The sequence below is a fragment of the Sebastes umbrosus genome, chromosome 11, assembly GCF_015220745.1.
Source record: "Sebastes umbrosus isolate fSebUmb1 chromosome 11, fSebUmb1.pri, whole genome shotgun sequence".
Taxonomy (NCBI): domain Eukaryota; kingdom Metazoa; phylum Chordata; class Actinopteri; order Perciformes; family Sebastidae; genus Sebastes; species Sebastes umbrosus.
Window position 1 is genome coordinate 21,370,572 of NC_051279.1, and position 25,400 is coordinate 21,395,971.

At 38.7% G+C, this 25,400-nt stretch overlaps 1 protein-coding gene across 3 annotated transcripts in view; it reads left to right on the plus strand.

Annotated features, from left to right (window-relative positions):
* The window catches only part of col14a1a (collagen, type XIV, alpha 1a), a 150,482-nt gene that overhangs the window by 99,444 nt on the left and 25,638 nt on the right, over nucleotides 1–25,400 (plus strand). For all 3 annotated transcript variants that reach the window (XM_037785871.1, XM_037785872.1, XM_037785873.1), the window contains exons 33-39: nucleotides 870–979; nucleotides 7,892–8,050; nucleotides 10,789–10,866; nucleotides 12,569–12,655; nucleotides 16,415–16,468; nucleotides 19,623–19,718; nucleotides 20,306–20,359. In XM_037785871.1, coding sequence (XP_037641799.1) covers nucleotides 870–979; nucleotides 7,892–8,050; nucleotides 10,789–10,866; nucleotides 12,569–12,655; nucleotides 16,415–16,468; nucleotides 19,623–19,718; nucleotides 20,306–20,359 — 638 coding nt within the window. The remainder of the gene's footprint in view (nucleotides 1–869; nucleotides 980–7,891; nucleotides 8,051–10,788; nucleotides 10,867–12,568; nucleotides 12,656–16,414; nucleotides 16,469–19,622; nucleotides 19,719–20,305; nucleotides 20,360–25,400) is intronic.

The window sequence follows — 25,400 nt, forward strand, 5'->3', positions numbered from 1 at the left end:
CCCTGTTGACCCTGATGCAGCTAAGCAGCAAGAAAAGGGTGAAAACATTGAATCGTGATTTTGGGTATATAGTATAGTTGGCTGTTCAGAAGAATCCTGAACTTGTGGAGAAATGATACATGGGCTGAAATTTAAGACAAAAGCAAGGAAACTTGTTGATGATGGCATAGCACACTTGTAATGAAAATAGCCACAACCGTTGACTACTGTCCAGTAAATTGGTCCAGAGGTTTGAAATAAGCTCACAGTCATTTAACAAAAGTTGTACCACCATTATACAGCAACAAAGTAATCAGCACACAGTGATCCAATGACTCAATTTTCTGCTTTGCATATTTTATTTTACAGAGACCGAAGCAATAGTGTAACAATCTCAGAGCTTAGATTTCATTGACATGGTCTGATTGCCTCTAATATCACATATATTATTAGAATGATAGGTAGGCTGTTATAGTCTTGCACTCTAAAAAAGAAGAAAAAAAGGAACTTGATACAAAATGATATTACAGGGTTTTGTTAATTAAAGACGACAGGGATCTTATGCCTATATCACAATGAAATGGAATTATTACATTTATCAGTCAAAATGACATCTGATGAAGTTTGTATTCTTTCAATTGTAAAATGAATCTAATTTTCTGAATGCAGACAAACAGCAGAGTAGCACAAAGATCAAGTTGTTTCTTGCTAATATTGTTCAGTCTATGTAGTTCACTGTTGTAACAAACCAGATCTTTATTGGAGTCTATTAACAGGAGACACGAGACAATAGTGTGTACAAAAAAAAAAAGGTTTCTACTTGATGTGAACATCAACCTTTTCTATCTTCCCTCACCGCCTACTCTGTCTATCTTTCTGTCCTCTTACAGACTCTGGAAAGACCTTGACGTTCTTCAACTATGACTACAAAGGAGACTTCCAGACCGTCACCTTTGAAGGAACTGAAATCAAAAAGATCTTCCATGGCAGCTTCCACAAGGTTAGTCTCTAACATATGTGTGCTAAAAAAATACTTGAATGATAATCATTTTTAGTCATTTATAAAGGAAAAAAAAATACATTAGCATCTAGTTTTGTGCTGATACGATTGCTTCTGTTTCATATCATTATTATATAGATAGAGGTTTTGAGCTGCTGGTCAGAATATGTAAGCAGTTTTAAAGAAAACCCATTGTAATGTAATAACTGTAATTGTAAAAAGTGTAATGCCAGTCTGTTCTCCTGGGTTGTTAAAGTCCATTAGAACTTGAACCACTTCAACGGCAATCATTTTGATTAAAAAAATCAGGTGGTAGTTTTTCAAACAAATGCCGAGCAGGAAGCTTTCTGACACGCCGCTGAGAAAGAGACAAAAATAAGGGAGATAGACTATATTTTGATGTTTTTGAAGTGGTGGAGCCTGTTGGGTGGTTTTCCAGTGGTTCTCAGGCTGGATTTTTCCTCTTGACCCGTCAACACCGCTGTGATGAGTGTGTGTGTGCAGGTGATGATAGCCCTCCTCCCTCTTCTGTCTCTCTCTCCCACGCTCCACTGCTCTCTCTACACTCATTTTATTTTTTTTTAAACTAGTGGAGTGTACGGAATGGGATTGAAACTGCACATTTCATCACCCTTCAAGACCTCTCTGTGGTTTTCCATGATGAAGTTATAGGGGATATTTGTCATTAGCTTTGACAGTTGCTTATTTACTAAATAGTTCAAAAAGGTCAGTAGATGAATTAATGATCCCATAGCCTGTTTGCCAAAATGTAATCAATGCCACATACATGACATGAATGTACAACAAAGTCCATTACACAATATTGATCAGGGTTTGATTGCCATAGAATTTATTGCATCTACAGACACACTGTACGGACATCGTTACAAAAAGAAACAATCTGTGGTAGGTGTGGTTCTTTCCATGGTTTTGTTATTACAATACTTTTCCCTGGTGACCTCAGACTGGACCACCAGAGAAGATTAGGGCTGCAACTAATGATTATTTTCATTGTCGATTAATCTGTTGATTATTTTCTTGATTAATTGATTAGTTGTTTGGTCTATAAAATGTCAGAAATTGGTGAAAAATGTTGATCAGTGTTTCCCAAAGCCCAAGATGACGTCCTCAAATGTCTGATTTTGTCCACAACTCAAAGATATTCAGTTTACTGTCATAGAGGAGTAAAGAAAACAGATAATTTTCACATTTAAGAAGCTGGAATCAGAGAAATTTGACTTTTTTTTTTTTTTTTTATTTACTCAAACTAATTATACGATTATCAAAAATGATTATCGTAAGAGAAAAAAAAAGCAATAGTTGGCGATAATTTAATAGTTGACAATTAATCGATTAATCTTTAAAGCTCTAGAAAAGATATTAGTTTGTCCTCCCAACTGATTCTCTGACAAAGACATTTTATATTTCCCTCAATCACTGGGACTTTGTCCAAATATATATATGTAAATTATGTTGTGTCAAATTAGTCAGGCTGAATGGAAGTGGCAAATTTTTATGACATTCCTTCAATAAAAGACAATTTTCTGCTCACTTGAGACGAGAAAGGGTTTTGTGAAAAAATAAATAATGGAATAAATAGGGATGCAAATGCCTCAACTGAATAAATAATGACATTGATTTGGCCTCAACAGGCCCAGTGAATGACAAACATTGCAAAACACTTTGGCATGTAATATCAACATTAGCCGAAACAAAATAATAATAACAACTTGCAGAATAATGATCAATTCTTTTGTCTTAGCGGACGTGTTCTTTGAATTAACCAGACTGTTCAGGAGGCGTTTTTCAGCAGGGCTGATGGAAATGGACGTGTATTGTTTTGTTTCATTTTAAAGAGTGTTTGACAAATGAATGGAAACATTACTTGAACATTAGTGGAGTCCAGTCTTTATAGACAATATTGTCTTGCTGTAGAGCAGCTGTTGTGTACTTTATTTCCTGTAGCTCTTGCTGAAAACAGACCAACACCAGCCCACCAGCTCTCTGCCTTTCTTAATCTCAATTCTCAAAATGTCAGGGAGTAGCTGTCCATCATTCTCTCTGCCTTTTTGTCTTCTCCATTGTTTTCCGTCTTTCTGCTAGAGAACATGACAATGTTGAGAGAGGGAACAGATGCAGAAGACTGCCTGGCCAGAGGAAGTGTTCGTCTCCGCTTAGACAGGATGACAAGTGAATAAGAGGAGCGTCCGTGTGCGTGTGCATGTTTGTGTGTTGGTTATAAAGGGATTACCATATGAAGACACCTTGTGTGAAAGCAGGAATACCCAGCAGGATCTGTCACCGCTCAGCGAAGCGCACACACAGACACACAAACTGAGAGATTACAGAAAACAGAAAAGAGCAGAGGAAGAAATAAATATGACAGTGAGCTTGAGACACAAAGAGGAATACAGACAGAAAAATACAGAGACAAATAGAGAGTCGGTAGACATAGAAAGTAAAAGTGAAATCCATCTTCAGTATAACTCACATATTGCTCAGAGCCATAATTTACTCCACAAGTGTATAAACACCATTTCTGTATCTCTCAAAATGATTAAAGGCCTCACATTAAAAATATTAGAGAGCACTTAAAGCTGTCCTTGTGCGCTGTAAAAATTTACACCCCACCCAGGACATTTGCACCAGTGCTTCTGGAGCTTTCTAGCAGTAATCCACAGTGTTTCACAGAGTGAGATTCAAAATTCACAGCTTATTATTTCACCTATAAATTATTATTATAAAGCTGTTTCCATGAAGCCTTCCTTGGAAGCTTCTTGGAGAGGAGAAGACGTGATAATGGAGAAACAAGAGCAGCAACTATAAATAAATGTGTTGTGTCTGAGGGAGGGCGAGATTTGGGATGACTGAAGCTTTGTAGAAGGAAAAGAAAAGACAAAGTAATATGGTGGTTGGATCAGCTTGATGATTAATCCAGATAGATGCACACATTGCAAAGTGAAATGTGTAAAATGTGTGCCTTTGGAATATTTTTATGAGGTCAACTTCAAACGTTTTTGTCAAATTTTGTCTCTGAGCTTGTTTGTATTCAACTGCAATTTTGTTATGATAAGAAAGGACAATAAACTTGTCCAGTTTATTTGGATTTGGGCTTCAGGAGACGGATGAGGTGGGAGGAATTAGACAGTGACAAAATACTGAAGGTATATACTGGATCACTGGGAGGGAAATACTGTACATGAGCTGAATTAATATATTTCTTGGGGCGTGGCGGTTATATGGCGTGCGCTTGTTTTTTTTATTGTGTCATGCGACTTGTTGCCGGAAGACAACGGTAGAAAAGTCTCACAGAAAAGAGTGAGAGTTGGAGAGAGGAGTGCTGTCAGATCCTGTTGTGTTGGAGACTGTTGGAGTACAGAAAGCATAGTGCTTATCTAAATGATTTTCAATGTCATGGCTGAATATTTTAGATGAGTTCAACAATGTGGATGAGGCCGTCAGACAGAACACCTTTTGCAGGTGGAAAACCGAGGTGCACCGAACCATGAACTGTACGCGACCTAAATAGTATAATAATAGACAAAAATCCCACTTTTCATGTAGTGATAATGTTGTCAGACTCTTATAATAACAATCTGAACCTGTCAGTGGCAAAAACAAGCACTTTTAGTGGACGTATATTGACTGTGTGTAATTGCCTGATAGGATTACATTACAGCCCGTTGGCTGCAGCGTTCTCCCTCAATACTGGACCAAATTTAAAAATTGTTGTCTCCATTAGACACTGAGACACAAAAAGATGGGAAAATGCGGTCCAGGTTGAAACATTTTCCTTTAACAGGAAGTCAGAAAAACACAGGCAGAAGAAGCAAACTTTGTTTAAAAGTTAAAAGAGCAGTTTATGGATAATTAGTTTTATCCACTGAATTGAAAGCAGCATTTTAGGGTCGATTGCGCAAATATTGCTGACTAGAGAGGACAGGAAATGAGAAAACTCTCATTGCCTGTGTGTGTGTGTACAATATGAGTAAGTGCATACAGTACTGTACGTAACTGCATGGATGTAAATGCTCAAAATATACAGTACATGCTCAAAAAAAATCCTACAAGCTTTACAAGCAGCCATTCACATACAAAAAGCACACTGAATGCACGCACACACACTCACACACACTCTTTCAAGCATGCATAAGCAAGCATGCACACACACATTTTTAAGTGCAGGTCAGAGACAGCTGAGTCAGCAGAAATACTGATAGCCTCATCTACTTCAACCCACATTATCTCACACAGCATGTTTAAAAACTGCCATAACAATCTAAGTGTGTGAGTGTATATATTTGTCCGCGTGCCAATTTTCCAGTTCCATCATCATTATATCAGAGACACTTCTTCATTTAGTGTTTAGAAGTTACCAAGAGGTGAAATTAATTTGCTGATTCAACCCCATATTTCTTTATGTTTCTCCCCAGTTTCATCCTCTTCTTCCGCTCTTCTCTTCTTCCCTCTCCTCTTCTTTCATATTTTGTTATTAGGATGGTGATCATTAGAATACTTTACTTTATAAACTTTGCTCTTTCATCTCTTGGAGTCTGCCATAAAATATGCTTTCAAACACTTTGGTTTTAATTTTTCTTATTACGTAAAGCAATTATTCGTTGAACGATAAATACGCCCAGACCATAAAACAAGTTGTCTAAAATTTTGCATTAAGAACACTTTTGTTTTTTCTCTTGCTATTGATTTTTTTTCCTAGTTTTGACATTTATATTCAGTAGAGATAATGTGATAGCTCAGCGTTTTGGGGGGTTTTGCTATCAAAGTACAACAGAGTTGTTATTCAATTTGCGAGATTATTAATATACAAAGTCATACTGTATGTGCAACATGACAAAGATATTGTTGCTCTGTCAGTGGTTTGGAAAATATAAAGTCATTTGTCAGACGAAATGATAAGGAAAAAGAATTCTGATAAAGAAAAAATAAACATCTGCTGTCAGAGACGCAAACAAATGAGGTACTTTATATTCAAGAATGATACGGTTGATGTGTAAGACAGCAGTCACATTAGAAAATATTAGACCGTGTATGTCTGAGAGGCTAATTCATCTTGTGCTGGCAGTAGGATTATATGAGCTGTGGATGGTTCATGCAGTTTCCAGCCAGCCATCTGACCTGCCAGGAGCAGCACAGAGTGAAAAACATTATGCTACTGATAGTTTTTATATTCTATCCTCATCTTTTTGTGGTCCGGGCTTTTTGTTTGTTTGTTTTGTTTGTCTGAACAGGAAGCCAGACACACACGGGGAGAAGAAGCTAACTTTGTTTACACGTTAAAAGAGCAGTTTGTGGACAATTACTTAATAGCTGACTGGAGACACGTTCCCAAAATACAAAGGCGGCTTGTATTGCGTTCACAACCTGTAAATGTCCATATATGTGGAAATATGGTGTGAAAAAAATATGTCTATATGATGTTTTCATATGCATGTCAACTTTTAGTGTACAAAACATTTTTTTAAAAAAAAGTACATTTGACTTGCATGTACTGAAAACAAGTTATTTCCAAATATTAGCGATTAGAGTTCTGGGTATACTATGCTAACCTGTGAGAATAAAGCCCTCCAAAAAACAGTTTTGCAGTCTTTCCTGATGTCTGCTGCTATTTCATATAGCTCAAGTGTGAGAACAGAGGAACGGTTCAAATAGTCAATTTTCAAGAATAAACTTCCTCCAGACTGAAAATAAGTCTGAGTCACTGCTGAGTAAATGGAGGAACCAGATAGCCTGAAGCAGAGTGACTGCCATCTTTAACACACACACGCACACACACGCACACACACGCACACACGCACACACACACACAGAAACATACACATTTATATACCTTAGACAATGCCCCAGACCTTACCTGCAACCACTAAATGCCACAAAATACCGACAAAATGCCTGCACCTTAGAGGATTTTCATCTTCTTTTATATCACACAAGTACAACACACACACGCACACACACACACACACACACATGCCACATGCCCATTGAAGTGTGGAGGTTGAGAACAGAAAGTCATTATAAAGCAGCCGTCCAAGGAATGGGCCCTGACACTTGAATATGAACTTTGTGTAACTTCACGTCAGCTGCACCTTGTTACTGTATGTGCACGTGTAGAGTGTATACTGTATGCTGCACACATGCATTCGAGTTCCCATAACTTACAGTGCATGTGTATTTTTATTGAGGGTGTGAACGAGTGATAGAAAACCTCCCATAATGGTGAAATACGTGGGTGCTAATACTCTATTTTATTACTATCCTTCGCCAGGATGTGACCAGTTGAATTTCACAGTTCACGGCGCTGGCAGCGGTTTCCTCTAAGGAGGCAGTTTGAGCTCACAGGCACCCTGACTGGACGGGTCGATTTGTGTGCTTACTGTAGATGCTTTTAGCCTACGTTTATAAAAAATCCCACACAAGGAAAGGAACCCATCGTCATTGTAATTAGTCAATGAAGAATAAATAAATAACAATTCAATAAATTTATACCTATGTATTTGTTACATTTTGTTTTACAAAGTTAGGAAAATAATGTTTAAGTCAAGCCTGATGTCGCCTTACACATAAAAGAATGATCCCATCACTTCCACGCAGTGAGGCATACAGCTTATTAATTAAACACTGGTATCGGAACCAGTACTCGGTATCGGATCAGTACTCGGTATCGGCCGACTCCCAAAGCCCAGTTAACGGTATCGGTAATGATCGGATCGATGCATCCCTAGCTAAAATATACAAACAGCCCATCTGTATCTCTTTGAACCATTGCTGTTTTAGACATTGTCACATGTTATCTGCTCCACAGGTGTTAGATGTAGCTGTAGTTTGGGAAATACTTCAATCTTATGCACCTTGTTCTCTCTCTCTCTCTCTCTCTCTCTCTCTCCCATACAGCTCCATGTAACCATCAGCAAGACGTTTGTGAAGGTGGTGTTAGATTGTTCTGTGGTCGGGGAGAAATCCGTCAGTGCTGCTGGTAACATCACCACCGATGGAGTGGAGATCCTCGGGAGGATGGTTCAGTCCAGAGGCAGACGGGACAGCTCTGCTCCAGTCAGTATGAATTCTTGTCTGCATCATTGTTACGTGATAAGATTGCATACCTGTATGTTCAGGGTTCCCACTGATAGGTGTCCTCCAGACAGGAAGTATATGAAGGTTATCAGGGCAGTAGTATATGGCAGGTTCGGGGTAATCAAGACATCTTCTAGTTAGAGCAACATGGCAGAATTTATTTCACAATCTGTTTTCACATATTCATTGAAATGAATACATGCCTTTTAATATTTCCTCCAACGGCAGGTCTGTATGGTTTATACCACAATTAAAGGGAGAATAAGAGAAATTCAGCTTAAATCAAACCTGGCTGTTATAATTGTCCCGTGTGCATTGATTATAATGATCGGTCAGCAACCATTGTGGCCTATACGATACGGCAGCCATTAATATCCCAAAACATTTTAGTGAGTCACTCAGGACGAGTTTGTTTTATTTATTGCAAATGGAAATGTACAAAGTGCTTTACATATACTTTGTTAGCTGTGCCCTACCCATTAAGTAACCCAAGCACTCAAAAACATTTTGGCACCCGCAGGCAGGAGAGAAGGTGAGATATCCTGTGCTTCTGGGAATACTGTAAATTTATGCTTCTTAGCTGATCCAAAGAAAATTATCAGCTGGAAAATGCTGCGTGAAGAAGTTTTAATGAAGGGAAATAAAGAAAAGATGACATTTTCTTCACTTAACACTAGATTGTCTTTCACTGGCTGGTAATGGTTATTGATTCAAAAATATGTTGTGCCTGTCATGTTTGGAAAGGTCTTTGCAGAAAGTAATCTGTGAGAAAATGAAACCATAACGGTAGCTTTGCTTGACGTCAGTTTATTCTATTTTACCGTCTGTACTTTCAGTTGTCAAGAAAGTGAAGTCTTTAATTGAATAACGACTTTGTTTTTTGTTGTGCCCGTTTAAAATAACAGCTGAGTCTGTGGATTTCCAGATTGATTTAGAGGATGACAAAAGTGAGAGTACATCAGCATGAATAAATTAAATCATGTAATGACAATCGGGACTTTTTTCATTATAACATTTCAGTCAGCAATTCTATGAATCTGGGTCAAAACCACAAACTGATCACAGTAAGTCTGTATCTTTTGGGTCTCGATGTTAGTTGTAGTTTGACTGAGACTGCCTGGCTTTTTTAGGTTTAAGAGCAGCTGTGGTGTTGTAATAGAAGGACGATAATCACCAGGATAAGACTGTTTCAAACTGGCTGCAAGGCAGGCCTTTACTCTCTAGGAATTAAAACATTTGACTCAAATTTCCATTTATTGTCATACATTTTTAGATAGGACATTTGACAGAGATGAACTGACAGAGTCCACTGGCTGCATTTAAACTTGGAACTTCTGCACCTTTCTAAACTAAGGCCAACAGGGACTTATCTGGACTTAAGTGACGATGAAACTTTACTAAACCAGGTACATTGCAGTTTTTGCCCTTATTACAATAATAAAAAGACAATATTCCTACTAAGCTGTTTACATATTCCATATGCAGCCGTGCCTACTCCAATTAACGTAACCGGTGGCGGACTTGTTCGACCGTGCAAATCCAACCTCCCTCTTTCATTCAACCCCCTTCTTGAAAAGGTCGTCGTTGCGATATCTGCGCATATCCAAGAACCTGTTGATATCCACGTCTTTCATAATGTTTAAAAGTAGGTGCGTTTCTCTTTCCGACCAGAAATGTGTGATTTTCTGTTGGGCATGCATTTCTGCAAACTGTCGGCTAGTTGGTTTGTGTACAACGCATAGAGCTGGCCGTAAACAGGCAAGAGGTTGTGTGTCACAAACTGCCGTAAAAAAACAAATTGAGAGGTATATTTTGAATGCGCTGTACACATGTCCAAAGAATGCTCCTAAAACCTGAATAAAATCAGATTAACCCACGTCTTTATCGGAAAATGTTTCATTCAGAATAGACCTAATTCAGAATATCCAAACAGAATATGCTGCTTACATGACCCGAATCAAATTCAGAATAGTAGTGGATTATTAGTGTGCATGTAAACATAGTCACTGTTTCCATATAGAAGCCTTCTCTTATATTATAATTGTGTAACTGAAACAAACAGTTATCGCCCAGTTTTCCACTAGTCGCCAGAATCTCATCAGGACTGCAATCATTTGTTCCTAGATAAAACAGTCTCACAGTCATTAAGTCTAAATGGGAGTTTTCCATAGTTTACATTGAGTCTGGGATGTATATGTGTATTACATTTGATATAGATCTGTGTTGAAGGTTCGGGTAATGAAACGCCGGGTTTCTGGATGGTTAGAAATGTAGATATAAGAAACTGCTCTGATGAAATGAATGAAAACTGTATATGTCAGCGGGCTATTTCTTCATGGGTGATGATAAACTTTGAATCAGACACAAGCCCATGACCTAATTTATAGCCCCGTTCTATAGTTTAAGACTAGTGGAGCCTCCCAAATATTCATTTTGTTTGTTGAAGTTATCAGCAAGACTTCACGTATCTCCCAGGACTTTTCAGCTGCTCATTAGAGCAGCCAAGCTGTCCGTGTTCTTGTTTCTTATCGACACAGAAACACCACAAAACCACATCATTTCAAAATACCACGGTTAATATTCCATTTGTAATGCTGCCTCTGTTTTACTTCTGCATTTTGAAACGTGTCAACTGATAATATTGTAATTGCAGGATTAATGGAATTGGTTTGTCTGTGTGTAAGTGTACTAATGCATGTGTGTGTGTGTATTTACAGTTCCAGCTCCAGATGTTTGACATCATCTGCAGTACATCCTGGGCGAGTAGAGATAAGTGCTGCGAGTTGCCAGCATTGGTAAGAAACTTAACACATGCATACACTTTCTCTCTCACACACACACACACACACACACAGACACACGCACACACACACACACACACACACATGCTCACACACTTTAATATGTCGTTTTACTGCCTCCCCTCTCTGAGTGTGCAGTAGTTTTAGGGCTTTGAATATTACAGCCTTAGATATTAGAGTGATAATTGTGGTTACAGTTATATGAAACCAGAATGATAAAGCCAGAATTAAAACCAAATTACTTGTAATCTGTATGAATGGCTGTTAGCACTGGCAAAGAAATGTCGTCGCTAGTAGTGCCTGTGATCAGGTGCGTAATTTCATTTATGTGATCGAAATGCACCTAATGACCAATGTTGTCTGAGCGTGCCTGTAGAAGAGCACCAATTTTCAATTAACACCCCAGGCATAATGCATACCAACACAACATACAGATACACTGAGTTACCAGTTAATTAGGTACAACTCTGCAATCTGTTAAAATCCATCAAAGCAATGTTTTTGAGACCCTTTTATTGACAATCGGAGCGATCAGAAAAGTTTTGATTCAATTTTGTTGCAAGTGTTCGGCCAGTTATTGGTGGTATTGAATTTTTCGTCCACCCCACATACATGAGGGTCCCATTATATTAGAAACACCACCGGTATAACACAATCCCATAAACTCTGTATAATTGTAACTTTCATCTTGGGCTGTCAAAGTTAACGCGATAACGTAAATTCGTTATAACGCCACTAATTTCTTTAACGCATTAACGCAACTTGCGATTTTTAGGTTGTAGCGGGCTCAGTTTACAGATGCTATGATACCAGTTTCAGATACTGGTATCATATTAAAGTAGAAAGCCTAAGGAATCAATCGGTACCAACCATGTCATACTAGCTTGTTGCGAAGGAGGCTAAATAACGCTCCAAACTTCCCCGCCTAAATTTTGGCCATTTTCAAAGGGGTCCCTTGACCTCTGACCTCAAGATATGTGAATAAAAAGGGGTTATATGGGTTCCCGCGAGTCTTCCCTTTATAGACTTAATCACATGCAGTTTGGGGCAAGTCATAGTCAAGTCAGCACACTGACACACTGACAGCTGTTGTTGCCTGTTGGGCTGCAGTTTGTCATGTTATGATTTGAGCATATTTTTTATTTTAAATGCAGTACCTGTGAGGGTTTCTGGACAATATTTGTAATTGTTTTGTGTTGTTAATTGATTTCCAATAATAAATATATATATACATTTGCATAAAGCAAGCATGTTGGCCCACATAAGAGTATGAACTACTTGACAAATCTCCCTTTAAGGTACATTTTGAACAGATAAAACATGTGCGATTAATTTGGTATTAATCGCGATTAACTATGTATAATCATGCAATTAATCGCAATTAAATATTTGAATCAATTGACAGCCCTACTTTCCACACAAGTTTAGTTTCTTACAGTGTTGTTTTGATAAAATAGTTATTAGTAGTCAAGGGGACCAAGCAAACATTGATTTGTTTTGTACGGCCAGCTCAGACAGTGGGAGTCAAACACTTGATCCAGAGACCTGAACGATGAGCATGTCTTACCATCATTATCTTGTTTGCTGGCAAGCTCTAGGTGTACGTAGGTGAAGTTTTAAATGATGCAGCTCATGTCTTGCCTGAATACAGATCAAGTGCACTGTACGACTGTACGTTGTATTTATGTGTTTTCAGAGAGTTGAGGAGCAGTGCCCCTCCATGCCTCATGCCTGTACCTGCTCCCAGGACAGCAAAGGACCTCCGGGACCTTCGGGACCCCCAGTAAGAGCTCACTCATTCATTCATTCGGTTATTTATTCTTTCAATCTTGTGCTCAATCCAGTACAATGACCATCTTTTTCAGTGTTTTTTTCTGTCTTTCATCAGATGATCTGTGTGGAACTCTTTATAAATGTTTCCTTCCTTCTCTCTGCTTTTGTTTGTTCTGCTCTGTCTCTTTTATAAACTGTTATTTATGGTACAAATATCTCAATGCATTCATTAACTGACTTTTATTTACTTCAGTTATTCACTGTCTTGACTTTCATTAAAAAGTTTGTATTTATTCCAGAAGTGTTTATACTCTCAATAGTGACATGAAATCAATGTAATCCAGCTCAGTTCAGGGGGAATTTGGGGTAAGCTGATCTGCGAATATAAAAAAGAAAACATAGAAACATAATTTATTCACACAATCCAAAAATACAAAATATGATAGTGTAAAGATTTTTTTTTTATAAAGTTGAAAGATACAAAAGTTAATGGCAGTGACTAATCTACACCTGACCAACAGTGTCCATCACCACAAAGTCACACTATATCAAAAAGGTCAAGTGCATTTATAAGCAATCTATTTATTATTCATACACAGTTAGTCGCTTGGCTGAAGACTTATTAATGATTTTAATGAAACCTGTGAAATGTAGAATTGCAAATCATCGGGCATTTTCATTGTGGTGGCAGTATGTTAGAGAGAGAGAAGGGATAAGCTTGTGGAGAAGCTGTATTCCTCTCACGCAGTAGCAGGTAAAACCTGATAGAGGCTGAGAGATGAGAGCAAGTAAATGAGCTCATTTACAGCCGGAGACTTTTGTCTATATTCTCTCTTCTTTTTCTCTCTCTCTCTATCTCCCACTCTGCATTTTCCATTCCTCTCGCTCTCCTTTCCCCTGCCTCTATATCGTTTTCTCTCATTTTCTTCTTTAGTTCTCTCTCTTTCTCTGTCTCTTGGGTAGCGAGGGCATAAGAGGGGTGTGGATCAACACCAGTATAGTTTGAAAAAAGTAATTATATGGTGATTCCATTTATCACAGCCGATTACAATCCCCCCAATTTCCATCCCTGTCCGACGAGCCAGAGCCACTTACTCTTCTGTAGGGTTATGTCCACAGGCCACGGCCTCCATTCTAGTTTTCTACGTCTTTGTTTTTGTCTTTGTTCCTCATTAACATTTCAATGTTTCATCCAGAAAACACATATTACAGGCAAATGTCAGCTAAGCCATGAAAAATGTGCCACCAAAACTTCCCTTAAGATAAGTTCAAGATCTACTGGTAGTTGAGCTTAATTTGAAGACATTGTCATGAAATTTAATCTCGTGCTTTTATCTTTTGACTTGTTCTCAGAAAAAAAAAAAATATTTAAGACTTTAAAAAACAAAAAGTAAAGGCTTGCTTTCTGTTGTTTTTTCATATCTCTCCGCTCTCTATGGTGTGCATTGACTTCTGTCGACTCCATCTCTTTTCACCTTTTCTCTATTTCACTCTCTCTCCAAACCAGATCAATAGCAGTACTGTAAAGCTTTCAACTCTTCATTGTCTTTCTGTTTCTTCTTTTTCTCTGTTTTCTCTTTTACCTCCGCTTGATCAAAACGCCTGAGGCTCTTTTCTCTTTCTCTTTTTTTTATTATCACAAGCCTCTCTCTCTTCGCGCCTGTGTCTGTCTTTCTGTCTGTGTCTGTTTCTCTTGCCGGCACTGAATGGCCTTCCTAAATCTCAATTTAACTGCAGCATATGGGCGTCGATGAACGGTTTAATGGTGAAATCATAGCCACTTTTGTGCTAAAACTGCATGCTGTAGTCAGCAGGGTTTTGAGGAAGGATGAAGAAGCAGTGCCATTCCCCTTGTTAACATAATATAATGGTTGTTAACACAATAAATGTATTGCATCCCCTGTGGAAGAAAGGCTTCCTACAAACAGCAAAACATTCACAATCCTAACAGACTGTGAAAACAGAGACAGTATAAACATTTGTTGTTGTGCTGCTGAGACTTTGCTCACTCTGATGAACCGAGGAGTGTGAAGAAAGCCAAATAAATACCTGGATCTATGGGGATACCTGGTGCAGTGTCTAAACACACAGAATACTGCCATGAATAGACAAACCGGAAGGCAAATGAGCTGGAGAGCAAATCATTATTAAAAGGGATTAAGAACTATAGTAGTTGTCATCTGATTATATAGATTATTACCTTTTGTTCCTTTTCAGAAAGTCTTGGTATTGAACAGAATATATATGTAGTGTATTTTGGCAATCTGAATTACGGCTAAATCAAAGTCTGCTCTACATTTTGTATCACCATCCCAAACACTGTTTTTCCTTCCTGAGTGTAATTTATGTGTTTGTGTTCACTGTCAGACGCGTGTCTTTTCCTGTCTCGCACAGCAGCAGACCTCTTCAGTTTTTGCAAATCTTTGAGTCATGTTTGAAATAATATTGATTGCCCTAACTGAATTGCAATCTGTGCCGCCTGATTTGGCACAGACTCAGCTCAATACCGAACATCACTCAGCAATCAATCTGACATTAAGGAAAACAAGACTGGCGCTGCCTGCCATCTCCGTTTGTTAAGATTGAATTGTGCCCATGCTGTTCGAGATCCAAGCGTTGTTTAAAAAATGTAAAATTTTCCTTTTGGCATCAAATTGCTCAGTTAAATGATAATAGCAGTTTTCTTTTTTTTCTATCACCATTAAAAGCCCATGCAAAATCCTAACACAATTATTTGTATTGCTGCTTTTGGAAGCTAATTCCAGTTTCTCTGCAGGTTTGCGCGACCTCCAACAAGTCATGGGCTCACATTGTTTGCAAAAATCCATTAAAAACAACCTGCAGAGACAAATCGCTATATTGACGAACACAATCATTTTGAATAACACTGTGTTTTTCCTAACATGAATTTACAATTGCATAATCGTTGCATTTGAATCACAAGTAGTTCTACTCCTTGCTTAAAGTTTAATTTTATCTCTTTTCTGCCAGAAGGATAATTTAAAGGATATGCTCTGCCTTTTAAAAGTCTACCTTATTTCGATTTTCACATACCATATGTAGTCCATAGAGTTGTTGGATACTGTAGTCCTTCCTTCTCTCCATACTGGCCCGTTAAGCGATCCATTCCCAGCACCACTCCACTGTAGATGGATGCTGATGGAGGATAAGCTAATAACTCCTGAATGGTAAAGCAAACCATCAAACTTCAGACTTCGGTCAACAGTTTGGTCGGTTTTACCACATCTGTGTGTCTCCTCTCATATTCCTCACCCTTCTTGTAAACACCCCCTCCCCCCGGCTAAATACTGTAGGAACTACCTAGTCACCGCGTCATTCCCAGGGGAGGCCTATTTAAGCAAACACAGGAAGAGGATGTATCCCAAATGAGACGATCATTAGCAGATGTGTGTGTATTTCGTCCCCCGGATAACCCTTCTGGCTATTAAGGTCAGCCCGAGGTTTACAGCTCCAGACTAACTTACAGATGCAGCGTGATAAAGTGCAGAGCTCAGAGGGGCAGTTTACAGCACAGATCAGCGTTGGCCTCTTCTCCATCAAATTCATAATCCATTCATATTCACAAAGACCTGCACAGTTCCACTTTTATTAGTATTCTAAAATGAACTCCAATTTCCATGTTGGAAAGGGAGACTGAGGGATACATATTTTTGCAGAGGCGTGTTTCTTAGCCGTTACTCTCTCTCTCTAGCTGCAAACACTGACTATGTGCTGTTTTAACAGTGTGTGTTTTTGGCCTGTGTTTCAGGGCGGTCCAGGCATAAGGGGAGCCAGAGGAGACCGAGGAGAGCCAGGAGTGACGGTTAGTAAAATGCACTTAATTTCATAGATCATTTCTTCTTCTGCAAAAACTTCAGCACATAATTAGTGTCTATCACGTTCCCAACTGGGGAAGACAAAGCACCCCAACTGTAACGGGCCAGTAAGGCTGGATTTCTCAAACTGGCTGGACATTGGAGAGCCTCAAGATTAGTGTGTCAAAAATATCAAAGTATCGATGCACGGGTACTCAGCAGCGCTTTCTGCTCTTTCTTCTCTCCGACAGCGAGTTGACACACACGCCCTCAATGTTGTGTTGTTTTCCCTGTGGTATTGAAAATGGTATAGAATATCGATATTTTTCAAGGTATTGTATCGAAGTTAGAAATTTCAGTATCGTGACATCACTACTCATGATTTCACATTTCAAACTTCAATCAGATTTTAACTCTTTGTGAGGAAAAAGAGGCCGGGTCACTTTGCAACTGGAAGCGAATACATTGAAAATAATCCCACAAGACTGGCCATGAGTCTCATTTATTATACATTTCACTCCTAATATGATCATGCTGGTCCAAACCTCTACCTCCAGAGACAAAACAGCCCCCATCCCGATTAGACGATAAAAGAAAAGAAGTTAGTGGTGAGTAAGTAACGCCCCATCTTACAAACAAAGAGCCTTTTCAACAGCCGCCCACTCCATCCTACAGACTGGATGTGAAGCACCCTTGGGCTGAAAGAGGTGGTCATTTTGGAAGAGCCTATATCAGTTTTCCAGGCTACCTCATCTTCCTTTCGGCCTCAGACTTGAGGCAGTCTGTTATCGCCACTGTTACTATCCTGTCCTTAATAGACACAGTTCCAGCAAATCCTGTCTTGGACTATTAATGACTGTTTTACTGTAAAGTTTGCATCTGCTACAGTTTTGCTCTGGCAATCTGTTCCAAACTCTTACAAACCATCCAGCTGTGCCAGTCAGTACAAGGCCTGATACTGTTGGAAATGTCTCAATACCAATAGCCAACATTCCCATGTTTGTAGTTTAATCTTAGATTACAGAAAATATGTTTCGAAGCCTTTCTTCTTTGAAAGGAACAACAGGGGTCCTGCCATTACCGCTCAGACACGCAGGGCTGTCAATCAATAAAATAAGCTTGTCTATCTCAACCATATGTCCCACTTCGACTTTGTTGAGTGACAGTGTATTGAGTGCAGTACATGAAGTGGCCCACCCAGAACTTAAATCTTAGCACATCTCAAGACTGAAACAAAGACCAGAGCAAACTCATGCAAGGCTTTTTCAATACAGACCATATGTGCTTTATTTGATGGTGTAATTGTGTTAGTTTTGGAGTGAGATGCGTTTTTCTGTGCTGGCACATACACACTCTACAGTACATACACGTATATATTCATACATGCCTGCCAGATCACACTTGTCTCAGCTCAGCAGCATTTGTACCTCTGCAGCTACAGCCAAGTTTACTTGAATAGCTGGATTATTCTGATGTATGAGACCGGCTCCTCTGTGAATTCATCCTTATTCATTCTCACTAATCCATTTGGGTACATTACTTGTTACAGTACAAGCACTGATAAATGGGAAAATAACGTGCAGTTATTAAAATAAACCTTTCAGTAATTTAATTTCAGTCATCTGTAAATCGATTCATCTCCTCAAGTAGTTCAGCGCCATATTTTAGTGATATTTATCAATTGGTTAAACATGACATAACACATTTAAGTCCTCTGTTTATTTCCCCCTACACTGCATTCATTCATGTCGGATCCAACATTTCGTTTGATTGTTTGCATGGATAAGAAAGACATGAAACCAGTAACTGTATGGTTGAGCAGTAAAACAATAAATAAAGCCAGAGGGAAGATTACTTTGGCTGCTGCTGTTGCTGAGCCAACAGGCTACAAATGCTCCGAATCAGTGGCGGTTTGCAGGAATTCCTCTTTTCTAACTCCCACCGCAGGAACCCTTTCTGCAGCTCATACACATGGATCAAATAAGCCGCCATACTGGCACAACCTGATTATAAATGGATGGACAAGTGTCTAAATCTATTTCCTGTAGTAGATCTAATCGTGGAAGCAGCTAATGGTAGCTGAGGCCCCCAAGGCTTGTAGCGATGATGTTGACCAGAGTTTGTAGCTTTGACTTGATGGGCTTTTGTATGTGTTGAGTAAATCCAGCCTTTCGAGGAAATGGGCACACATCCATTACCTCAGCGGATATAGTAAGCGTAACATGTGAGGGATAATATACAGCAAGCCGGTCATTGTTGTGAATTAAACCCCTGACAGGGCCACGACGTGAAGCCACTTCCTTAAGAGATCAATAATTTGACACAAAAATGGTCTGACATCAGAACTGCGTCCATAGCAACGGTCTGTTATACATGGCAGCGTTCTGCTATAGAGAAATAACAGACTGTAGATTGATTGACCAATCAGAATCAAGTATTCAACAAAGCCGTGTAATAATGTCATATAATAAACAGTTGAACATCATGTAGTTGTCATGTACTCTCATTTTGATTCCATATTGCAGAAGGATTAAGGATTTGTTCAGTGGTGCGTTTCATAATTATGTGACATCAAAAGGTTACAACAATAAAAGTGGTATCCTCACTAAAAGATCCATTGTGCTCACAAAACCTTCTCACAGTAAGATCCATTTAGTAACTGTTCTGGAGTTTTTTATCACATTGCATGATCTTCACTTGGAGGGGAGTTTCCTCTGTGGTCATTAGAAGTAGAGCTGCAATAATTGCTAGATTAATCAACAGGTATTTTTGATAATTGATTAATCGGTTTGAGTAATTTTTTAAGAATAAAAAGTCCAAGTCCTCTAATTTCGGCTCTTTAATGGGAATATTTTCTGGTTTCTTTACTCCTCTATGATGGTAATTGAATATCTTTGAGTTGTGGCCAGAACAAGAAATTTGAGGACGTCATCTTGGGCTTTGGAAAAGACTGATCTATACTTTTTAATCATTTTCTGACATTTTATAGATCAAACAAGTAATTGATTAATCAAGATAATAATCCTTGTGTTAATCGACAATGAAAATAATCATTAGTTGCAGCCCTAATTGGAAGATGTTCACAATTCTCGTCCATGTTGCTTAAAATTGAAATCAAATATGAGCTTTGAAACATTGAAATCTATGGTGTTGTTTTTACAGGGACCTCAAGGCGTAGTGGGAGAGATTGGCTCTTCTGGACCATCAGGGCCGCCTGGTCCTCAGGGACCAAGTGGTCTCTCTATTCAGGGGCCCCCGGTAAGACTTTACTTATGTGTATTTGTGTGTGCATGCTGAAAGGCAGTATAATGTCATATATTCAAGAGTGCAACGCCACATCTTGTAAATTTCCACAGTTACTTCAACATTAAGATACTGTAAGCATAATTTAGCTTCCTCTCAAAACAAACATCCGTGGCTCTAATATTAAGATGGAATGTGTTAAAGTATAATATGACAAATGAAATGTCGCAAGAAATAAAGCTGGTACAAGAAAGTTTCTGTTGTTGCCAAGCATCACTGCTGCATTAAATAACGATGGAAACACAGTCACAGAAAGTGTGCTATTTGCAATTTCTCCAGTGAGGTCACAAAATGTGTGACACAGACGTAGTATCGAGCCGTCAACCACCTGCCACTATAAACTGACAAATGTTGACGTATGCCTCAAATAGACTTCCAGACACTTGAAGGATCTCGTCCAAAGCACGCTGAAGCTGTTCCGGGGACTTGTGGTGGCCCGGCGTCTAATTAAGATAACTGATGTGTGGTTTTTCCAGTCCTTTGGTAGCTATCGATGTGACCATTGGTCCAGCTGAGATGTAATGACTTTGTTTGTTTTACAGGGTGCTGCTGGGGAGAAGGGAGAGAGAGGAGAGATCGGTCCAGCCGGACAAATGGTAAGACAACATTTCCCATAAGAAATGACATTATAGTGAGATACAGAGGTGAAGTGCGTGGTGGGGCTTGTTGATATGATTCCCAACATCACAAAGTAGAACCCAGAGGGCAACTCTTTTCCAATTTCTCCCTCTGTTTTTGTCTTGACTAAAGGAGCTAAATAGTATTGGGTTATTACAAACCAGCCGTGTGTGGGTGTGTGTGACTATGTTTATAAATTGTTCTCCTCTGTGTGTATATGTGTGGAGAATATAAATGAGTCCTATATCCATTATCACTGAGGAGCCATGGCCCTGCAGGCTCTCAGAAATGAAACTTGTTGGCCTATAAAGGCATATTTCTGTAACTTGAATCCATTTTTCATTATTTTTGTTGTTTTAACATTTTACTCTCTTCTCCAATACCTTATATTAGACCATCTGTCAACTCTTTGTAAGAGTGGTTATCTCTGTAAATGTGTTAGTGAAATACCTGCTGCTGCAAATACTTTTTTCCATGTGGACTAATTTTTGAGGTTAACAAACAACTCTTATTATCCAGGCCATATAGCATGAATTAAAAACTGCTCCAGCTCGATAGGCTTCTGGATATTTTACTTGTTTATGAATAGTGGATATGTCTTGGTGCCATAGAATGACAAATGCATTCATTTATTCATTTGCACTGCCCTAAAGGCAAAGAGCAGTATCTACAGAAGCAGTAAGGTTAAGAATAAAGGTTTTAAAATGTTCAGTGTGACCGACAGAAATCTCGCAATGCCTTACTGATTATTTTACTCAAAGAAATCCTTGCCATGGAACTTACAGTACAATACCTAAAAAATGCAAACAATTGTACTTTGATGTAATCTTCAGCTAAAGCAAGAAGAAAATGTAGAATCTCTAAACTAAATTAAATTAAAATTAAAACTAATTCACATGGGATTAAATGTACCTCTGTTTTGCTATGAGTCTGTCTGCCCTTCTACTATCAATAGCTATATTAAAATGAATATATTAAATTGATATACAATTTACGTAATGCATTTAAATATATGCTTTAAAAGTAGCTTAACCAAATAACATGAAAAGCTGAGATGGCAGTTATTTATACTCTATTAAGTTAGTTACGTTAGCTTTATCAGGAGTTTAGCTGGGGGAGGAGATTTAGCTGCTGCCTCATATAAAATAACAAACTGAATTGCCAAGATGCCACTTCATCAAAATGGATATTATTTAATTACAGATAACAGCTAGGGAAAAAATTGTAAATAAAAGTTGTCTGTCTCTGAGTGCACTAAATGCACAGAAGCTGTTTTACACAGAACTTCTACGTTTCTTTTGCATAACATTGTTTTATATGATAAAACAGATGCCAAAAAGTCATAGGCTATTCAAAACCAAATATGTAGTTACTGCAATTTGGCTTTGTTATTGCTATTTTGTAATTCTATGCATTGCAGTTTTAATATAAAACTATATATATCTACTACACTTTTGGTTATTCTTGTTTTCTTAAAAGTAAAGGGCCATGTTTACATTCATCTTAATCAAACTTAATTACAAGCAGCCTAAATACTTACAGTACAATGTCTGTATTAACAATACTTAACAACAGTTTAGATGTGTTGTATAGTTTTGTGAAAGAGTAAGAGATCAGGACAGTTCGAGGGAGGTATGGAGATTAAGGTTCAAGTAACACTGTCTATGTGTGTGGGTGTGTGTGAGTGACTGTTTTGTTGCTGACACACACACACATGCACGTCGACTCATACACCGCGCTTTCTAATGGAATCATTGAGATGTGAATAATCATTACCAGCGTCTCCATTATTGGGCAGTGAACCAATCAGAGGTAATACTGAATTAATTTAATGGAGTTCTACTGGGAGCCCTGTACGTTAGCAAGGACAGAGTCAATGTTCTCGTAACTCTGTACCAGGAAATACTTTTATTTTCCAAGGAAGATTGTGCCTTTTTTTTTAGTACATTCCTGTAAAATTCTCTTTCTTGACCCATTGCAACGCTTACAAAACACATGTGTTGATGTTACAAACTGTCGCTTTGTTCTGCCTCATACTTCCAGGGCTGCTGCACGCCCTCACAGCTGTTAGTTGCTCTGCTTCATTACACCGCTCAGGTTGAAGTTGCGTAGAGCTGTTCTGGGAATTACGTAAGGTCACCAAACTCAGCGCACCAATAATACCTTAACAGGTGCAACAAGAGGGTCAACCAAGCCCACACACACATATACACACACACACACACACACACACACAGTCCTGAGAAGTGATCTAATCAGGCTAATTACCACCTGTGAGGGTGTACCATGGGTGCGGAGAGCCTTTCAGTTGATCCAGATGTTTGAATCTGTGCTATTTTATTCCCACTAGACTGGTGAGTTAAATATTATATGCATGAGGTATCATAATAAAATGTGATGATGTTAAAAAGATACAGCAGTTCACGAGGAATGATAACACACAGCACAATTCAGTTTACTGTGATTTGGCCGTCTCAGGCAACAATTTTTGTCAGTGTCCATTATAGTGATATATAATAATATGCTGGCATAATAGGGGATATATCTCGCTATATATCTCATAAGGCAGTCCTTCACTTTTAACAGCACTAGTGGAATAAGCATTGGCTTATTATGTTGCAGAGTGCTCCCTGCCAGATAATTTTCCTAATTCTTCTCAATCAATTTTACTGTCTTGGTTTATTACCTCATTATCACCACATTTTAACATCAAAATGTCCTTTAGAGCTTAAATCACGTGTATAAAAACAGATATTGTGCCCACTCTGTTTCCACCGAGCTCAGTACTTTCTGTCACAAGACATTTGTTTTGCTGAATTTAAGCGATTTCTTTCGAATTGTTTGAAAGTGGAGAATCCCTAAAAGCTATTTCAGCTCCATCACACTCAACACACGGAGTCTACGTAGATCCTGATGCAGCACTATCTGGTGCAGGTCTGTCCTTACGAATACTTTTGCGTTTATGAAGCTTATGAACTGGAAAGATATCACAAATAAATCCGTTATAGTCCTCCTAGGTGAGATGGATCTTCTTCTTCTTTTACACAGACAGTATTTATCTAGGTGCATCAGTTAGCGTTGTCCGTGGCTGTGTTGTCTGAGGACCAGAACAAATTCAATAAGATTGTTGCTTCTGTTATGGCTCTGAGCCCAGATTCACTGGAGGATGTCACAGAGCAGAGGTGCTAACTAGTCTGACGTAGAGCTCAAGGTTTGTCTGTAATAGATTTTTGAACATCACATGGGAAAAAAATAAATATTATAAATGATTTAACATGTGCTCATGTGGTTGGCAGCGTTCGTGTCAGTGGTTTGCACCTAAACTCATAGTTAGAGGGTCCTGATCTTCTCGTTTCCTGTTTTGAGTCTTTACACGCCCTGATGGATGAACTGACAACCTGTTATTTTCTCTGCCTTCTACCCACTGCATCCTGGGATAAGCTGCTACAGCACTGATCTGTATAGGGATAACACATTTCAGAGAACGAGTGAATAAACTCATTTTAAATTCATTACAACCAGATTTAGCTGCAGTCGAGCCCTCCATGTGGAGCTGACAGTGCAAAAGTTTTGATTTTGAGAGACAGCTCCTACAAGGAGCACTATTATTTTTTTTCCACACCAGAGCACAACTTGTTACAGTCGCTGCTTCCATCTGCCGATCACAGATCATGTCAAGCTGATAGATCGATCTGCCTTCAGAGCACACTGTGCCATGATGGGCTGGCATAGGCGCAGTTTGAACTTTAAGGTTGGGGGTTCGAGAGGGAATGTGATGTATACAACGCAGAAAGGTCTAATGTATTGGTATGCGTGAAGCCTGCATATTACACCCATCAAACAGAGTGCGAAGCGAGCAAGCGTCAGTGACAAAATCAGTTTAATTGCATTGTTATTACCTCCTTCCAAGGCCAAAGGTTATGTTGAGCTGCTGGCCGTCCGCAGTGAGAAAGAAAAAAGCAATAGATGACGCCAGATGCCTTGTTTCTATTTATTCCTGTCGCTCACTTTGAAAGCCCCACAACAGACAGCTGATTCATGAAGTGGAAGTGAGGAGTTATCTATACGATACCTCCTCATTTCATTACAAACACCTGAATAAGGTGACAGCTGGCTCGATGGAGATCACCTGAAAGTTTACATAGGCTACTGTTGGCTGTATTTATGTCATTTTCAGTAAATATCGCAGTATAAAACCTGTGTTTTCTGTTTAAAAAAACACAAACGTCGGAAGATAGCAAGTACTACTCACCCATGTTTTAAGTGGTTACGTCTGTAGTCTGATCTTGACCGCATGGCGGATAGGTACGTGGTTTGTTTACATGGCGTAACAGAAAGTGCATATTTAACGGTGTGTGGACAGAGTGTCTGATGTTATTAGACTGTAAGTAAATACAAAGACCACAAATCTATCTTCTTATCTTGTTTTGTTTTTTATTTTGTCGCTAAGAAGACACAATAAGGTCGATATTATTCATCATTACAATAAATTGTTAATTCTGCGTTATTATAAAGAATATAGATGCATTTCCAGGGGGTTTAGTGAGCCCCCTGAACCAACGCAAACTGCGCCTGTGTGAGCTGGTCACTTTCTAATGGTTTCCTTTAATAACCCCCCACTTTCATACTGTACATTGTGCTCATCCTCTGCAAGGTATCTTTATTAATGTTTAAGTCAGAGTACATGTAGAGGCTAAGTAGTAATTCTGATTAATTACTTAAATTACTCAGAAAGTTTGTGTCAACAGGGTCTTAATTATAAGACTAAATTTTACAAAGCTAAATAACATTGCCTGTATTAGACAGGTGCTTGTTTTAGCGCTGATGCAGATAAACAAACTGGTTTTGGCAGCTGTACAGACTGTGTTGTTATGCTGATGCTGATAATAATGTGCCTGGTGATTATAGTTTGTTCTCTCTAGATTTTGTATCCATTTGTATTTACTGATCTGTAGTCTGGCTCATGAAATGGCTTGAATCAGATTCTTTTGTTGAGCTTTGTGAGTTGATGAAACTAGA